The sequence below is a fragment of the Micropterus salmoides genome, unplaced genomic scaffold (genome assembly GCF_014851395.1).
Source record: "Micropterus salmoides isolate LMB-PRFRI ecotype aquatic unplaced genomic scaffold, ASM1485139v1 Ms_hic_scaffold_23, whole genome shotgun sequence".
NCBI lineage: Eukaryota > Metazoa > Chordata > Actinopteri > Centrarchiformes > Centrarchidae > Micropterus > Micropterus salmoides.
The window spans coordinates 11504875-11521619 of NW_024041484.1; the positions used below are offsets into that span (position 1 = coordinate 11504875).

A 16745-nucleotide genomic window follows, 5' to 3' on the forward strand; every position below is an offset into this window, starting at 1 on the left:
ACTATATCTCCTCCTCCATCTCACCCATATCCACCTCTCATTTGCTTTTCATTCCTCTCTCCCTTCATATTCTCTTCACTTCCTTTTGTCTGGTAGGCTACACGGTAAAGCCTGGCAGCTTGGGACAGTAAGCACATCTACAGTATAGGGGATGCACAATGTATTAGCAAACTGTGATCAGCAAATATCAGCTTTAAAAAGGTTCACTCTGTCAGAGCTCTGTAAAATATCTAGTAATTTTTGGCTGTTTCATTAACAAAATGACAACTAATGGGACATTGATAATGTCAAGATGACTGAGATTACAGTGATTAGAAGTACATTAATTCATGCTGCGCAATAAATATGATTCATGTCATAATATTTCTAAGAATATTTTTCTAATACAATGAATTAGCAGCTATTTAGAAAATGAATTGTTCAAGTAATTTAAATAAGTAATTATTCCTGCCAAAATTGCCAAACATTCCCCAGTTACAGCTTCCTAATTATGAGGATTTACTGATTTTCTGTTTTATCATTGGAAAAACAGAATATCTTTGAGTTTTGGACTGACACATTACTACCTTGGGTTGTAGGAACTTTTAATTAATCAACTGAGAAAATGTTCTACAGAATAATCACTAATGGACCTAAATATATAATATGCAAGATTACAATTCCGCAGTTGATGTTTAATAAAATGAACTGCATAATACATCAGACAAGACTCTAACCTCAATACCTCAATTAGTAGTACTAGTAGTATTTAATAACAACTTGGTTGGAATTAACACTGACAACAAGAAAGTGAACTTACTCACAGGCTTTGCCTCCACCCCAAACAAGCTCCACCAAGCAACTGATTCTTTTTAGGTTTACTTTATATATGGTTTAAGATGAAGTTAGTGGTTATGGTATGCAAATCCTAGCAAAGCAGGAAGGATTTGTACACAGCCCAACAGGATGCTCTGACAGTGAGGATCAAAACAGGGAAAAACAAAGGTTTTTTTTTCATCCATACCCAGCTAGACACATGATGCAGCTGGCAATATGATAATGTAAATACACTTAAATGTTTAAATTATCAACAAAACGTTATTTTGTTTGTCTGAAATGGTTGATACGAGTTATTTGTTCTCACACAAAATTTGATATTAACATATTAGCAGCATGCCTGCATGTTGGTGCTACAACAAACAAGCAGAGTCACTGCCAGCCACCCAGTCTGAATTCCTAGGTGGTAGTGACGGTAAGGTTTCTGGTGCATTAGGACAGCCTGTGCAAAGAGGATTATGGCTGTGGTCCAGATGAGGGTCCCGGGGGGAGCTTATGGGTGACGCATCACCACTGATGATGCCTGGAAACAGTCCCCTACAAATCAATGGCCTGGTTCCAAGCACACATTAAATCACTACCATTACCACACTAACCTTTGAACTCCATGCAGGCTGAAGGAAATGCAGCCGCACAGTGTTGATAACATTTCAAACTGGGTGCATCCTCGTACCTGTAGATATCATAATGTAAAAAGCTGGATCTGAATGGGATTTTGAATGAAGAATCATAAAGTATGTGTTATCCAGGTTACTGTCCACTAGGGTTGCAGAGCAGTATACCACTTTCACAGTATACAGCGTGATGAAAACTGATGGTTATCATTTCATGTACATGTGCTTATCTATGGTATTAAATTCTATATATAAGTCTAATTAAATGTATTATTATTATTATTACTATTATATAATAATGTGATGCCGTGAATTCCATGATATTTTCTGAGACGGTTATTGTACTGTGAAAATCTCGTACCGTTGCAACCCTACTGTCCACTGATCAAAAGCCGACTCAAAAAGGAAACCGCTGCATCTTTTTAAAACCAGACCACAAGAAGTTCTTCCTTTTCTGCTTCAGGAGACAACAGCAGCATCAGCAGCTATGCTAAAACATATGTCATAAACGTGTGCAGTGCAGCATGCTCCGTTTGTGCATTAGTATTTTTATCATCCCCATGCTCATTATGTCAGCACAGCATTGCAGAAGGTCCGAGCCGGTCTGGGTGAACTGAAAGAGAGACAGGAAGGAAAGACAATGCACGGCTCGGCTTCAACTCGGGCATCTGCTTCGGCATGTGAACCACTCACATGTATCCTGGCTGTGAAGAATGTGTTTTGCTTTTCTCTGCTCCAATTAAGTTCATATTTGAGGGGGGATGGAAAACAAACACGCCTGGTTACACTGCTGTAGCAGCGTACCAGCGGGCTCTCGAGGCGCAGCATTAAAAAAGTCAAAGCAAACGGCACAAATTCAAGACAAGAGACATTAATCACTGATGTTAACGTTATTACTCTCACTACTCTTTCAAGTTAAACTATTGAAACAACATGAAAGCATCTTTCTTCAAAAAGCTCAAAGTCCTCAAAGACTGAAAGATGATACTGGGCTTTGTAGTGACCATCAAGGTCAAAATGGAACGGATGACAGGTCATTAGGCTGTAGATAAATAGGTTGGGGGATACATAATCCAAAAAGAGATTTCCATTATTGATCCATTAACAGAGGAGGTTACTCTATGGGAAAATACTTCAAGTTGGGCTGTGATGCTAAATTTAAGATTCTGATGCCCTTGGGAATGAAACAGAAACAATCTCATTATATTCTATCACTTGACCAACAAAACCATCTGCTTTTGCAATAAAGACCAGTAAATGTAAGCATCCAAGCTCCTATACTATTTCCATGCCACCGTCTGTATATTTTATCTGTGGCCAGCTCTCACACACAAATTGCTTGTTAGCAAGAATAGCCAGAGGCCTCCGAAAAAGGTATGAGAACCATGCATTGGGAGGGACGTAGGATCACGGTTTGTGCTTATGTTGTGTACATAGCCAGCATACATACAAACAAAATGTCTCCTCTCCCCTGTCATCTCCTCTACTGTGCTGACTGAACCAACTGCCTGAGGGGTCCATCCGCCGTCATCGCCCAGACCAAGACATTTTGCTCCGTGTACAAAGGCTCCCACAGTGGGGGTTTTCCTTTGCGTTTCCCCTCTCGCCCCCACACAAAGGGGATCCATTTCAACCGCTTTTAGCAGCACCACTTTCCGCTTTTAGTTCTTCTGCCTGGTGGGAGGGGGGAAATAAAGAGACCAGGTGGATGCTTAGAGAGAGGTTAGGCTTGTGGCAAACAGGGCCACTTCAAGCCAATCCCAATGAGGTTTAGTGTTTTCTTTTTTTGGTAACGCCTGGCGGGAGGAAAAGAAACTGATACAAGTGCCTGGAATGAGCCTGGTGCCTGGACTACTGCTGTCTTGCTTCATGCTATCTGAGAGTTGGTTCAACATCAGTATAAATCTTTGAATAAAATAGGATTTAGGTTCTCATTTAATAATTTGGGTAATAAGCTTATGAAGATAAGAGAGATTCTTTATTGATCTCCAGAGGGGAAATTCATGGTCATGTTCACTTTGTAGCTGAGTTAGAGGAGAAGATTGATAGCGCTCTCATAATAACTCTGCAGTAAATATGAAGCTACAGCCAGCAGCTGGTTAGCTTAGCTTGCCACAAAGACTGGGAAAAGGGGGGAACAGATTAGTGAGCTTTAGAGGTGATGGTTGGCAGTTTGTTTTAATCTTTTGACAGAGCAGGAAAGTTGCTTCCCCCTGCTTCCAATCTTTGTGCTAAGCTAAGCTAACCAGCTGCTAACTTTAGCTTCATGTTTAACAGACAGGCATGAGAAGGGTATCAATCTTCTCACTCTTCGTAAGAAAGTGAATAAGCGTATTTCTGAAAATGTCATACTATTCCTTTAAGTATGTTCAAATAGTTTCTGATATACTTGGGTCATTTTTTAAGCATTTAGGGTTTACAAGATATCAAATAATGTCGATTTACCCAGAGCACTGTGTGAGTGAAGAGGACATAATTATGTTAACTAAATGATAGAAGTAAAAAAATAAGTAAAAAACTAAAACCAACTTTAACCACATATCACATTCACATACAAGTTTAGGAAAAGCACCTAGGCGACTCAACTTCTTGCCAATAGCTAACTAAAACTAGATGAGATGATCAATACCACATATAAAACTACTTCAGCAGTTACTTAGCTTTGCTTACCACAAAGACTGGAAAACAGCTAGCCTTTCATGTTTGTTAAACACATTTTATACAGATTAAAAAGATATAGGGTGTTAATTTGTGAATTGGACAGAGCCAGGCTAGCTGTAAGCTAAGCTAACCATCGGTAGTCTCCTGCTATGTATTTAAAGCGAATAAGCATATTTCCCAAAATGCCGAACTATTCCTTTACCAACGTGAACATAAACACATGAAATTTCTACTCCGACTCTTTGCAGTTCTATCTTAAATGGCAGCAGAAGAAATACCCAGAAGGACAGAAGGAATCCTCTGTGCAACTTCCAGAAAAGGAGCACAAACAAAGCAAACCTTACAATGCACTGCAGTGCCAACCTTTGGTGTTGCTAGAAGAAGGCTGAACAGGCCCCATTCAATCAATGATGAGAGGCAGGAAGCTGGAAGACACTTGGTCTACTCCCCTCAGACATACAAAACTTCAAATGATCCAGAGGCTCAGATGTTTGGGGGGCTTATTAATTCAAGACAAGTATTTAACTAAGAACTCTGTTTCTGTCTCCGTGTGGTTTGAAGGCTTTCCTCTTAACTGGATAAACATTCCAAACAGGAACAGTCCCTGAAGACAGGCTGGGTTGAAAAGAGAAGTAACAAGTGAAGTGGGTCGCAGTTGGAGGTTTAGTCAACCTGATGAATTAAACAGACTCTCTGAGGCAATAACACTCTACAACACCCACACTATTAATTTAGGAATTCATAAGAATTGTTCAGCTGGGGAGAACCAGTCAGTTTTGAAGTAATCATGGTGTGGAGCTTTGTCACTGAGATGGGAGTTAATCTCATTTCAAAGTTGTAACTCCTCTGTTCTTTTGCCCCCTGAATCTAAATATAAAAAAGCCCCACATGCAGAATACTAGACATCCTATCTCTTCTCCTTCATATCTTTCGATATTGATAATTATCACGATAAGTATCAAATCGTTATTTCTTTCGAGTTTAAAGGCTGATTTTGCTCCTGAGTGAAAATTTAAGAAACCTGATGGTTAATTGTAGTACTTCTAAACTCTTCTTTATGGTCAACACTTGAGGCCAAACAGTGGATCACTTCCCAAATCAAACATTTATTGAATATTTATTGAACATTTGTTATACTGTTATTGATAAAAAATTATATCGCAATCATTATTGTTATTGCTTTATTGTTCAGCTCTTGTAGAATAAAGCTATTTCAATCAGCTAAGCAGTCTTGGGTGCCAAAAATCAATTGCAATCGGCACCTCAACACCTCAGATTCAAATTGACTGAAAAAAAAAAGAAGAAGCTGTGATGAAAAGTGAGCAGCAGTGGGCTTCAATGAAAAGCCCTTTTGAAAGTCAGCCTGACATTAAACTGGCGATTCTGTGAGTGGGCAGGAAGTGAGAGGAGCTGACAGAGGAGAGGTGAGGGGGACGGGCGGAGAGCCAGCACCTCACATGCAGCAGGTTGACAAGCAGAGGAGAGCCAGACTATCATCTCGACGCCTCAGCGAGCGCAGGAAACAGATCGCTCACACACACACACACACACATGCATGAACCTCAAAGGGTACAAAGATCATGTGTACAGACCGTATATACAGTGACTCAACCGCCATAGAGGTGTACACACACATACACAGAGATACACACATTGTGCAGGTAATGAGACAACTAACAGCAGCCAAGGTCGGAGAGGCTAATGCCCAGAAATCAGCCAGGCAGCAGCTGATCCTCTCAATGTGATCTTTAGAGACAGAGAGAGTGATGGAGATGGCAAAACAGTTCAATCTCAGAGAAGTTAGAGGGGGATGTAAAAATAGATCAATGTCACTGCCACAGCTCATGAGCCCACAATCAATATACACTACTAATATGGCATACCTGTGGTGAATGTGTGCAAGTATCTCTAGTCCCCATTTTTTTCATGCTCAATTCTGAAATGACTATCACTAAAACCTGCTCTGATTCAAGTATGTGTACAGAAAATGTAAGCAGGACCAAAAAGGGAATATGGCAGTAATCAACAACAGAAGTAATCAACAGTGTCATTCAAATGTCGTTTCTGCACTGTAGCTGGCATGAAAACAGCTGCCTACCCCATTCAGAAAACACTGATGAAACAGGTACCAATGCCATAAAGAGGACAGACACAACGGGACAGAAACCAAACCCAGGTAAACGTGAACATCCCATCTGTCTGCCTGCTGTGTTCACTTCACAGAAATGGACGTATGACAGATAGATCCTGAAAAAATGTACGGTAGAAGGATTTTTCTGCATCTATCAATTGACCATTCGCTAAGCCCTGCCAGGTGTACTGTTGCTACGCCTGTCAAGCTTGCTGTTCGTGCATCGCACACAGTATACAGTGGAAACGATTTTTTTTGTTGTTGTTATTTTCGAAACATTGGGTCTCTGACGTGGGAGGTGGACTAAAGCAGGCTTTTCGTTTCTATCCAGCGAGCATCGATTTTGCTGACTGAAATAACAACTTTGACTGATTGCATCAGCTAGCCAGCTAATTAACGCCAACTCCACGAGGTGGCTGAAAGCACGACTCATTTTAAACAAACAACAACAAAGGGTCCTTCATAGGCTGTTGATGACTGTATACATGATATTGAGGCTAAAACAACATGGCCCAGGCAAAAAGTCTGCATCCACCAGTTAATGATCCATGTAGAAGACATGGAAATAAAGAAGGCACTTCATGTAGGCTGGGCTGGCTGCCTGCAAGCTCTTTACAGTTGCTAGGCTATGTTTGGACGATCATTGTTTGGGGAGGGGTTTAGCGAACAGTCAGTTGATATTTCTAGCTGCTGCTGTGTGTCCAGCCCTGTAGTAACAATATAATTGAATGACTAGGTATTCCATTTGGGTAAAGCATAGCAATAAGTAATTTATTGATTTCTTCCCTATTGAGTCTAAACTGCTTGCGATTTGTCCACAGCAACGTTTCTTTAATCTAAAACAACTTAATTCATTTTAATGTGGCACTTGCAGCAACAGTTTTCAGTGTTTTCAAATCTCATTTTAGAATGATATGCTTCAATTTAAAGGAAACCTGTTCAATAGGATTTGACGGGGAGTGGAGTATGTAGCACAACAAAAAGATGCATAACATCTGTATCTACAGCTCTACTCCAAAGCCTGAGGGGCACCTGTAGAGCTTTATTATCTTCAGACGTTCAGCCCACTGAGGCTGCTGCAAACACACACACACACAGAACACATACAAACGTGCAGACAAGTATACAAACGCACGTATGCAACATCAGATGCACTTGGAAAAGCGCAGCCACACATTTGCATCCTTGAATACACAAGAGGCAAACACACTCAGTATCTGGGGATATCTGGGACAGGCGAGTATGGATCCAGAGGAGGGAAGGGGCGGGGAAGAGAAAGAGACACATGTGCAAGAGAGATAAAGGTAGAACAGACTGCAGCACCGATAGAAGAAAATGGGCTGCTGAAAGAAAGGATTAGAAAAAAAAGCCAGACAGAAAAGCAATGAGTGAGCGATGGATGAGAAGAAAGAGGCAGAACGTGAGACAAGGGTTATTAAGGTGCGACCTGCTGTCTCTGGAAACAGTTCACACTGTGGGAATGCGCGGGACAGTGCGGGGGAGAGAGAAAAGGATACAGAGAGGGGAAACAGAAAGCAAAAGGAACAGATATACAATAGCATTTCCATTTAATTAGGACACTATAAAACAAAGGAGAGAGGGAACAGATGAGGCCAGCAAGTTGTGAACGCCTAGTCAAGGTCGAGCAACAGCGTCTACTAGCTTTCTGTCTGAGGCCCTTTCACCCTCTTCCTCAATCGCTCTCTCTCTCGCTCACTGACATTAATCCTGACCGTCGCCCCGCTGATAAACTTCTCACAGTGTCCTCCTCAGTGAACTGGACTGTGATGCTTTTCAGAGGAACCGAGCAGAGTTGAGCTGTACTTTTTGAGGGACAACGTAGTTTTAAGTATCTTGGCACTCAGAGAAATTTAGGACATGTCCACAAATCCATCTTTAGTCCTCCATTGTGGCATTTTATCCACATTAAGCTGGGGATTTATGCAACTTATATCTGATCTTTTGGAAAACACTCTACTAAGTAGATATATAGTTTCAAATGATGCTGTTTGGGAATGGGAATGTTGGTCTACATGACTTTGTTCTAGACAGAACTATCTCAAAAACTATTGGGTGAATTGCCATGATCCTGTGACCTTTAATGTAGTACCATCATTTGTCCAAGGATTAAGCTTATCAACAAATACAAATGACATTCCAATCAGCTACAGGGGCAATTTTTGTTTAGGGCGAATTAGCACGTTAGCAGCTTGCTGAATTATAATGGTGAATATTATACCATTATTATCATAGTTCTCTGCTGTTTCGGTATTTCAGAGTGGACATATATGGTGTCCTATGTATCTACATGGGTGTGACCATATCCTTAGTGTCATAAAGACGCAAAGGGAAAGATGCCCCAAAGCAAATTTGGCCTGATGATGGTCCATCATCCCACAGAGAAATAGATGACACTGGAGAGCAAAACAAAGAACTGGACCAAAGCCATACGGGTCTCCTCTGGTTACACATCCCCCACTGTGACTGTGTGAATGAGTGTTAGAGGCCAATTCTAAATTCAAGAATTACCAGGGTAATTGACGACAGAGACAACTTCGACCATTAGTGCTTCACATTCTTAAATTATGCATATGTCCTTTAAGCAAGCCTTGACACTTTATTATCCATCAATAATACATTAACGATATTAGATTTATCCTGAACAGACCGTACCTATCCCTTTTTATTAGCACGTTAATAATGAATTAAGCATACTGGTTTCAGTAACTTGAGCATAGCTATTACTAACACAAGGTTAACGGGAAAACAGAAGCCTTGAGGTCTTTATGATGCGCTGGGTCAACCACACAAACGCTCGCACAAATCAATGCACACTTCCTTTATGGTCAATATATGCAAGCCTTGATTACAAGCACAGCACACAGATAACTGATGCTGGGCCAGCGCAGGAAATCATTTTTGTGCCGCAACTGAGTACAAAAAATGTCTCTTGATGCATAAGCAGCTCTTGTCACCCGCCAGTCACAGTGATTGTCACCGGCAGACGCCCTTCATTTATGAAAATGGCATGTCAGTCATTTTTCCCCCAGCCCACACAGATGACAAAAACATATACGCACTCTAGCCTCGCCTCCGCTACAGGAGCACCACTGATCAGTTAAGCTGCTGAATTCCTAATAGGACATATCCCATTAACCTCTCTCATGCAGGGATCACGGATTGATATTGAGGAAGGGGAACCACAACCAGCCACTACACCAACAACAGGCTTGCTAAAAAGGCGGTATTTCATAACAGTGAAGGATTTGATCAAAAACCACAAACGACATTCAGTATCTTGAGAGAGATGACAATCTCACCACCAAATGATTTCATTTTGCAATCACTGCATTTGCAGATTTAAAACTATTTTAGCAAATGGCTTGTTTTATACAATCCAGTATTTAATTCATATTGAAAATATAGGATATAAACGGTGAATTTTTTGCTTTTTTGATGGAAAATTACTGAAACCATTTATGAATTGTGAAAATACAAGATTAATTTTTTTTGATCGACTTATCAATTCATCGATAAGCCTAATCCTTTCAGTTCTAAAAGTGAGCTTCTAAGAAGGATTTGAGCAGTCACCAGACAGACAAGCATTTGAAAGCAATTATTTATGTCAAGCCAATGTCAAATAATTGTCATTATAATAACCATATGCATTATGGTAAACTGAAAATCACTCGGCCATTTCAGAGTAGAAGCATCAGCTCCCTACAGCAAGCACGCTAGGCTGCCACTGGAGTGGAAAGGCAGGAAAGCTCCCCCCAGCTGCCTGTCTCAACATTCTACTATTATGGATGTGGACCAATAATAACACATATTGGTTTGTTTGTGTCACCAACTCCAATGGGATTCACATGGGTATCCCCAGCAAGTGTGGTGACAAAAGGCTGAAAGTATATGAAAAGAAAAAGGAGGTAAAATATTTTCATTTCCACAAAATATTACTGAGAAGACACACAATCATGTCCTTTTCCTGGGTCGCTGAATCTAAATAAACAAACAATGTTTGTGCTGTTTGGGTGTTCTCTTTCATAATTGAGGCCTCTGATAGTAAATAGAGCATGATTTAATTGTATGACACAAACGAACCAGCAGTGGCATTTCTCCAACTCTGTCCTCACGTCTCGGGCCATGTTTGTGCTATAATAGCTATTATTGTCAGGGTGAATCAGCAGTGAATAAAATGCTCACTGAGCCCGTCATATGTCACATGTCCATGTAGATTTATTTAACCCTAACATGATGCACACACCAGGGAATTGCTTGTGTATAGCAGTGGACTGGGTGGTTAACTCTCTAGCTCTCTATTTCTTTTTTATTTTCTGCATCTGCTCAATTCACAAGGGAGCCTCCTACCGTCTCCCTCCACGCTGAATGATTGCAGTGGGCAAGCAAGTATGTGTGCAAATGTGTGTGAGTGTGTGCGCACACACACAGAGGAGAAGGGGTGCTATCTCTGCAGATGGAGACAAGGCAGTGGACGAGGAAGCAATTACAAGCTGGTAGGTTTCACCTCGCCACGCCTCCTCCCCCCACCTTCTCCCATACATCGCCCTGGGGCTTGCTGCATTACAGAATCATGGATATAATGGTGGAATGGGCCTCAGGGCCCCCTCCAAAACAACCTGCTAATCCCCTGTGGAGTGGGAGGTGAGGGAGGAGGGGGAATTTGGGGGTAACAGGGCAGGGCAGACGCCCTGACAATAAGTCCATCCCTGACACGCGCCAGCACCCTCAACCACCCCCCAATCTCGTGCACCCTCCCTTCAACCATAGCGACAATCCCCTACGGGAGGAACCAGCAATGTCAGCCATGGGAGAGCAGGAAACCCCCAGGCCCGACATTGGCCCTCCATCGCAGCCAGGCCAGAAGCAGGAACATTCAATCAGGCCGCTGCTCCACTCTATCTTTATCTGATGCTGCTAGTTGCTTTTTCCAACGGCACTCAAAAAATGGAACGGGGTTGCACACTAAATCAAGCTTCTCCAGCCATCGGCAGAGAATTCAACTTGCGCGCACACAGATGCAAACCAGCTCATTAAAATGGTTTAATTATGTGTCTAAATTATGATGAGCAATGACTTGCTTGATTGGTTGTATCAAAGGGCTTTAATGGGGAGAAAGACTTCACTCTCTGTCCGTCTACAGCATTAACTCTTGTGTCTACACTCAACATGACACAATGCAGCCTCGACAAGTAGTGCAGTCATAAGTCAAAATGTGTTTGTCTTCAGTGTCATTTGTGAAAGATTATTCATTATGTACTTATTAAGCATTGGAAAGACATTCTTGGGTACGTATGTCACCCAAGATTCAGCTCAGATCTCAACTTCATGCCTCCTCTTACCCTCTGTTACCTGAGCTCATCATTTTTACTGCCAATCTAACCCATCTTTCTGTTCAATAACACGACTTTGATACTGTCCCTCTTGGCTCCATCTAATGTCTCCATATCCCAAGTCCATTTAGGAGTCAAATATTAACATCATCTCATCAATCTCCCAACCTTCTTGCTTCAGGTTAAAAACCAGTAATCACTCTACTAGAGGCTAATGGGCGCCTTAACATCTACTCAGCAAGAGTCCATTCATATTTCATCAATGGCAGTGGCCCCCGCCCTCGCAGGGCCCCGCTTCACTAGTAAGGCGAATCAACATCAAACGCTGCAACCTTCCAATTAGACAGCAAGACTTTCTGATCTCATCTCGATTTGGCCCAAGATCAAATGTTCCTGCAAGGATCCAAGGATTTCCAAGGCCTTTTAGTTACCCAGCCCCCTGTCAAAAGGGGATCAAATGTTTGCTGAAAGCACCTGGAGGAGATCACATTTAAAATGGCTAAGGTAGGGACTTACTTGCACCAATATTTAGATATTCCACAGCAATTCTACAGCATGGATATTCATGAAAGACCCAACAGGACTGAACAGAAAAGTAAAAACAGACGTGAATCAATGATGTTAATTCTACTAAGTATTGTTTTGCTATGAGAGACCTGTGGGAAGGAAACAGCGTATTCCTCCTGGCATGAATGATTTAAGGTGAGATTCCATCTGAGGTTATTTTGAAACGAGGATAAACATTTGGTTATCATTTTCTCCTGCAAAATTTGGAGACCATGCTGATGGAATATTTTGTCTTGCCAGCATTGTGTACCAGCATTGCAATAACCATGCTAAATGTTATTACTGTTTGGCAAAAGCAAATTCAAAATGTAAAGTCTTTCATTTCATTCGGATTATCTGATGAATATTAAGTTAATTATGCGGGGCTGCTAGAAAAGTTTAATGGTGAGCTTTAAGGTGCCAGACACTTGATCAAAGATCAAACAGCTTTGAACCCCCCACCCGTTATTGTGTCACGACTAGGGGTGTGCCACATCATATAGTTCACAAAATATCATTATAATGACGTAATACCGTTACACACTGCAACAACAAGCACGACTTAAAGTGAAAGTGACCTTGCTACCGGCTCAACGGTGAAGAGTTATTTCCAAAAAGGGAAGTGACTTCAGGAGTGTGGAAGTGGTGTGGTTATAAAAAAAATCACATGTACAACAAACCATAGCAATATGTAAGAAGTGCAAGAAGACAATAACAACAAAAGGGGGCAATACAATAAACTTATTTCCCCAGCAAATATCCCGTGACGGATAGTGAGTGATTGTAAGTTTTAGACCAAAAATATTTTTCAGCATATTGTCATACCGTCAAGAATATCATTATCGCAGAAATACCCTGAACTATTGTGATATTATTATAGGGCCATTTTTGCCCACCCCTTGACCATCGCATGTGATAGATGGCTTTTCACCCCAACTTCGAGTGTGGCGGTTTGGAAGGGTTATAAAATATTTTGCTGTACAATGTGGTCAAATAAACATGTCATACAAACTAGAACTTTTTTTCTAGCATAACCCAGTCCTCACTAGACTCTCTAATACCAAAAGCAAAGTTTCATTTTAACTAAAACTAACCCGAGCCACCAAACAGCTTCTCACCCCACCTTTGTGTGCTTGCGTAGGCTATCATGTAACCTGAATTTCACAACAGGAAAACATTCCAGTTCCTTCCTCAAAAGGACCCAGCCACAAAAAAAGTGCAACACTGCAAAAACATGTCTAAAAAAAATAAATCAAAGTTTTATTGCTGTTGTTAAGGGGGAAAAATGGGATAAAGAGCCTTAATCCAATTAACATGGCCTCTTGTAGCAGTTTGGGGACAATAAGACAAAATTAAATGTCTTCTTTTTATCCAGCCTAGTGACAGAAGGGAATCGGTTTAAGAAGCTAAATGGAATAAATCTACTGTATCCTGCCCTATTGAAATATGAAAAATATGAATGCTCTCTTTGAGGGCTGCAGGACTCTGCCCTGCACAGGATTAATTATAATATAACTGCACAGTGACTAAGGTCAGGTCTTTGGCACTTAATATGGACAGAGAGGTGAAACAAGTCTTTACCAGGGGAAAATTTAGCAAAGCAGTCAAGTGGCAGAGAGAGGCCAAAGGCTAGTTTCTGGTTCACTGTGCTTCACTGATTTCAGGTCATGGTGGCAAGGTGGCACACATTTTGGGACACTAAGCAGCATCTAAAACTGCATGGGAGGTTGTGCAACCAGATAGGTTACATACAAGAAAGAAAGCACAAGAAGGGAATACATGTAACCTCTTATCATATCACAGTTACAGTTTTAAGAGGTTTATACTGGCCACATTTTCGTGGCATCCTTGCAAAGATTTACAAATGATTATTGGCTCGTTTTCAGGGAGGCTGAGGGATCATGAAGGGACCAGAGCAGACCAATATCTCTGGGGGATATAATTATGAGACAATTAAGCCGCCTCTCAGCGGCCCCGTCTCAATGAGCTTGTTTTTTGTGGGTAAAGACAGGCAAAGAAGAAATTCCTACCACACCAACAGGACAAAGTCTGTGTGGGATTTACCCCCCCCCCGTTTGGCATTGGTCGCGATGTTGTCGCTTGTTTGTCTCACTTCAGTGTTTGAACCACAGCCTGGAACAATGCACTGAAGGATGCACACATTTCTCACAGACCTCTCAGGGTTCAGCGATCTCACTCCCAGACCCATCAAAATTAAAGAAAATGTATCTTCTTTGTTTTCACCCCTATGTGTGTGTCTTTCGAAGAATTGGCAGAGGTTGAGCTAAATAGCCCACACAAGAGTGTCTGGTGAGCAGATGATTTCCTTACCATTCAAAACAGACAAAATACAACAGGAGAAAATACAAAACACCTCTGAGTCAAGATAGCCCACTAGTTTATAACCGGACAATGGCAAGGGGAAATAGGGCAAAGCACGACTAGGGGGGGGAAATCAAAATGTGGCTGTTCATTTGGCAAACCATGGGGGGTCAGAGCGACAACCCTATGCTTTGCAATGTGGCAGTCAGATGAAAACCAACCTCTTGCTATGGGCTGTTTGAAAGAGAGCTGATGCTACCTTACATAGAAAAAATAAATCACTCACTATAACAATTCGTAGTGTTGAAAGTCATCATTCGTAGAGCCAGCTCACCTCTACAAACCTATCCACATATTCACACATGCCCTACAACTGAATGTGAGTGAACGCAGAGGACAGCAGTTTTAAAAACATAAAGGCAATAAACTTACCGACGCCGTATTTTTCCTGCTCTGTAGGTATCCACATGTTTACTTTTGGCACATTGATGTGTGTGGTCGGAATAGCAGCGAAATGCAGGGTTTTGGTGCTGTGTAACGCATTCTACTGGCGTGCTTTCCTCCGGTTTGTAGTAGGAGTCATTGTTTAGGTTACAGAGAGAGAAAGCTCTGCTGATACCGCCGCCGCCGCCGCCGCCGCTGCTGCTGCTGCTGCTCGTAGTGGTACAGGGACGTGCTGCCTTCTAGTGCTGTTGGAAATGTGACACTTGCGAGGTTTGACGCACTTGCAAGCCCAGTGAAATTAGATTGTCACCTCAACTTCCTGACATGAGAGGGCGGAGAGCAAGGAAGCTGTACATGTATCTGGTGTTTTAAAATTATATTTTTGTTGTTAATGTCACCTGTAATACTCATCAGTAGTCTTAATATAAAAGCACTTATAAGTTGATCTGTGAAAGTGTTAATCTTGAGAATATTGGGCTGACATTTTTGTATCAATAGCTTTTCTACACTACATTTGAATTCACCTCTTAATAGTTTTAATTGGTGCTAATGCTTTGCCACTCTACCAGCACACATTTAACTCTAAAGTTAGCCTTTGCACAGGTCAAGCAATAACCATGGCAGTATGTGACATTGTTCTATGTTAGTGACATGAAATAACTTCTTAATAAAAACATCTGAAACAAGAAATAGGCTACGACACAGTGCATTGCTGTCACCAGCTAAGTTAAAGGCTAAAGCGCTAATAGCATAAAAGGCTAGTAATGTTACCACTAGCATTAGCTTATTTACAGTAAGCTGTAAATTTAAAGAAAACATGCCACTGGCTATTTTCCTTCCTCAAAATATGTTACAGCAGGACTAACATTAACTTACTAGACTACCAAAAAACCCCATGCATTTTCCAGTTTAAACATGCTAGCTAGTTTCCCATCCTATTTTAATATATTTCTGGCAGACTAGTCTTTGCAAGTTAGCCTATAGCCTACCTCAAGAATGTTTTTTTTTTTAAATGTAAATGAGATAGACATGAAGCCTAGCCTATTAACAAAACACATTGTTGTTGTCACATTGATGTGACCAAAACACCAAACACAGGGTGAAAATGTGAAAGGTTATTAAAACAAATTATAAAATGGTTAAAATTTACTTTAACGTCCTCTTCATTCTTTCATTGCACTGTGTAACGTTGTTTCATTAATAAACATATAGATGATTCACCAAGATGTCCAGGGTTTGCAATCATTTTATACCACAAACCACTTTACTTGTGATTTAAATCAGTTTACAAGTGGCAGCTGAGATTTACGATATCGGATGTAGGAAGTCCCGAGGAGTCCTTGAATGCATCGCCAGCGCAGCGAGAAACGAGAGAAACGCATTCTGGGATTTGTAGTAGAACCCAATGACGTCAAAGCACAGCATCTTTACAGCCATTACACTATTACTTTGTTTTTGGCCTTCCTGTAAGCAGTTAATGAGAAATAAATAAACATGGACTCACATAGACCCATGATTTTAGGGTTATAGTGTAGTAGAGCATGACTTTGTGACAGTGGAGAATCCTCTCCTGGACAGACAAGCCTTCTACTGGGAAAACTATTGCATGAAAAAAATACACAAGACTACATGAGAAGAAGAAAACTGGAGGCAATTCACAAGAGAGTGAGTTTATATATGTGCCTGTGTTGCCTGTGGGTAAGTGTAGCCTATGTACACCCAGTGTCACACATTTTTTATATACCGGCTGTCCTTACCATCTAATACAACCATAGCACCCATACACTTTCCCCGCTTTTCTTTCATTCCCTACTAGCTCTCATCATCTGTCTGGGTGGAGCTGTGTTTTGTTTGAGCACA

At 41.2% G+C, this 16745-nt stretch overlaps 1 protein-coding gene across 7 annotated transcripts in view; it reads right to left on the reverse strand.

The window, feature by feature from the left end:
* dock4b (dedicator of cytokinesis 4b) overlaps window positions 1-15992 on the reverse strand; it is a 117923-nt gene extending 101931 nt beyond the window's left edge. For 4 of the 7 annotated variants that reach the window (XM_038738739.1, XM_038738742.1, XM_038738741.1 and 1 more), the window contains exon 1: window positions 14874-15992. In XM_038738739.1, coding sequence (XP_038594667.1) covers window positions 14874-14910 — 37 coding nt within the window. In that variant the 5' untranslated portion in view covers window positions 14911-15992. The remainder of the gene's footprint in view (window positions 1-14873) is intronic. The other 3 variants (XM_038738740.1, XM_038738743.1, XM_038738738.1) reach the window with 3 other exon arrangements.
* Window positions 15993-16745: the final 753 nt, after the last annotated feature.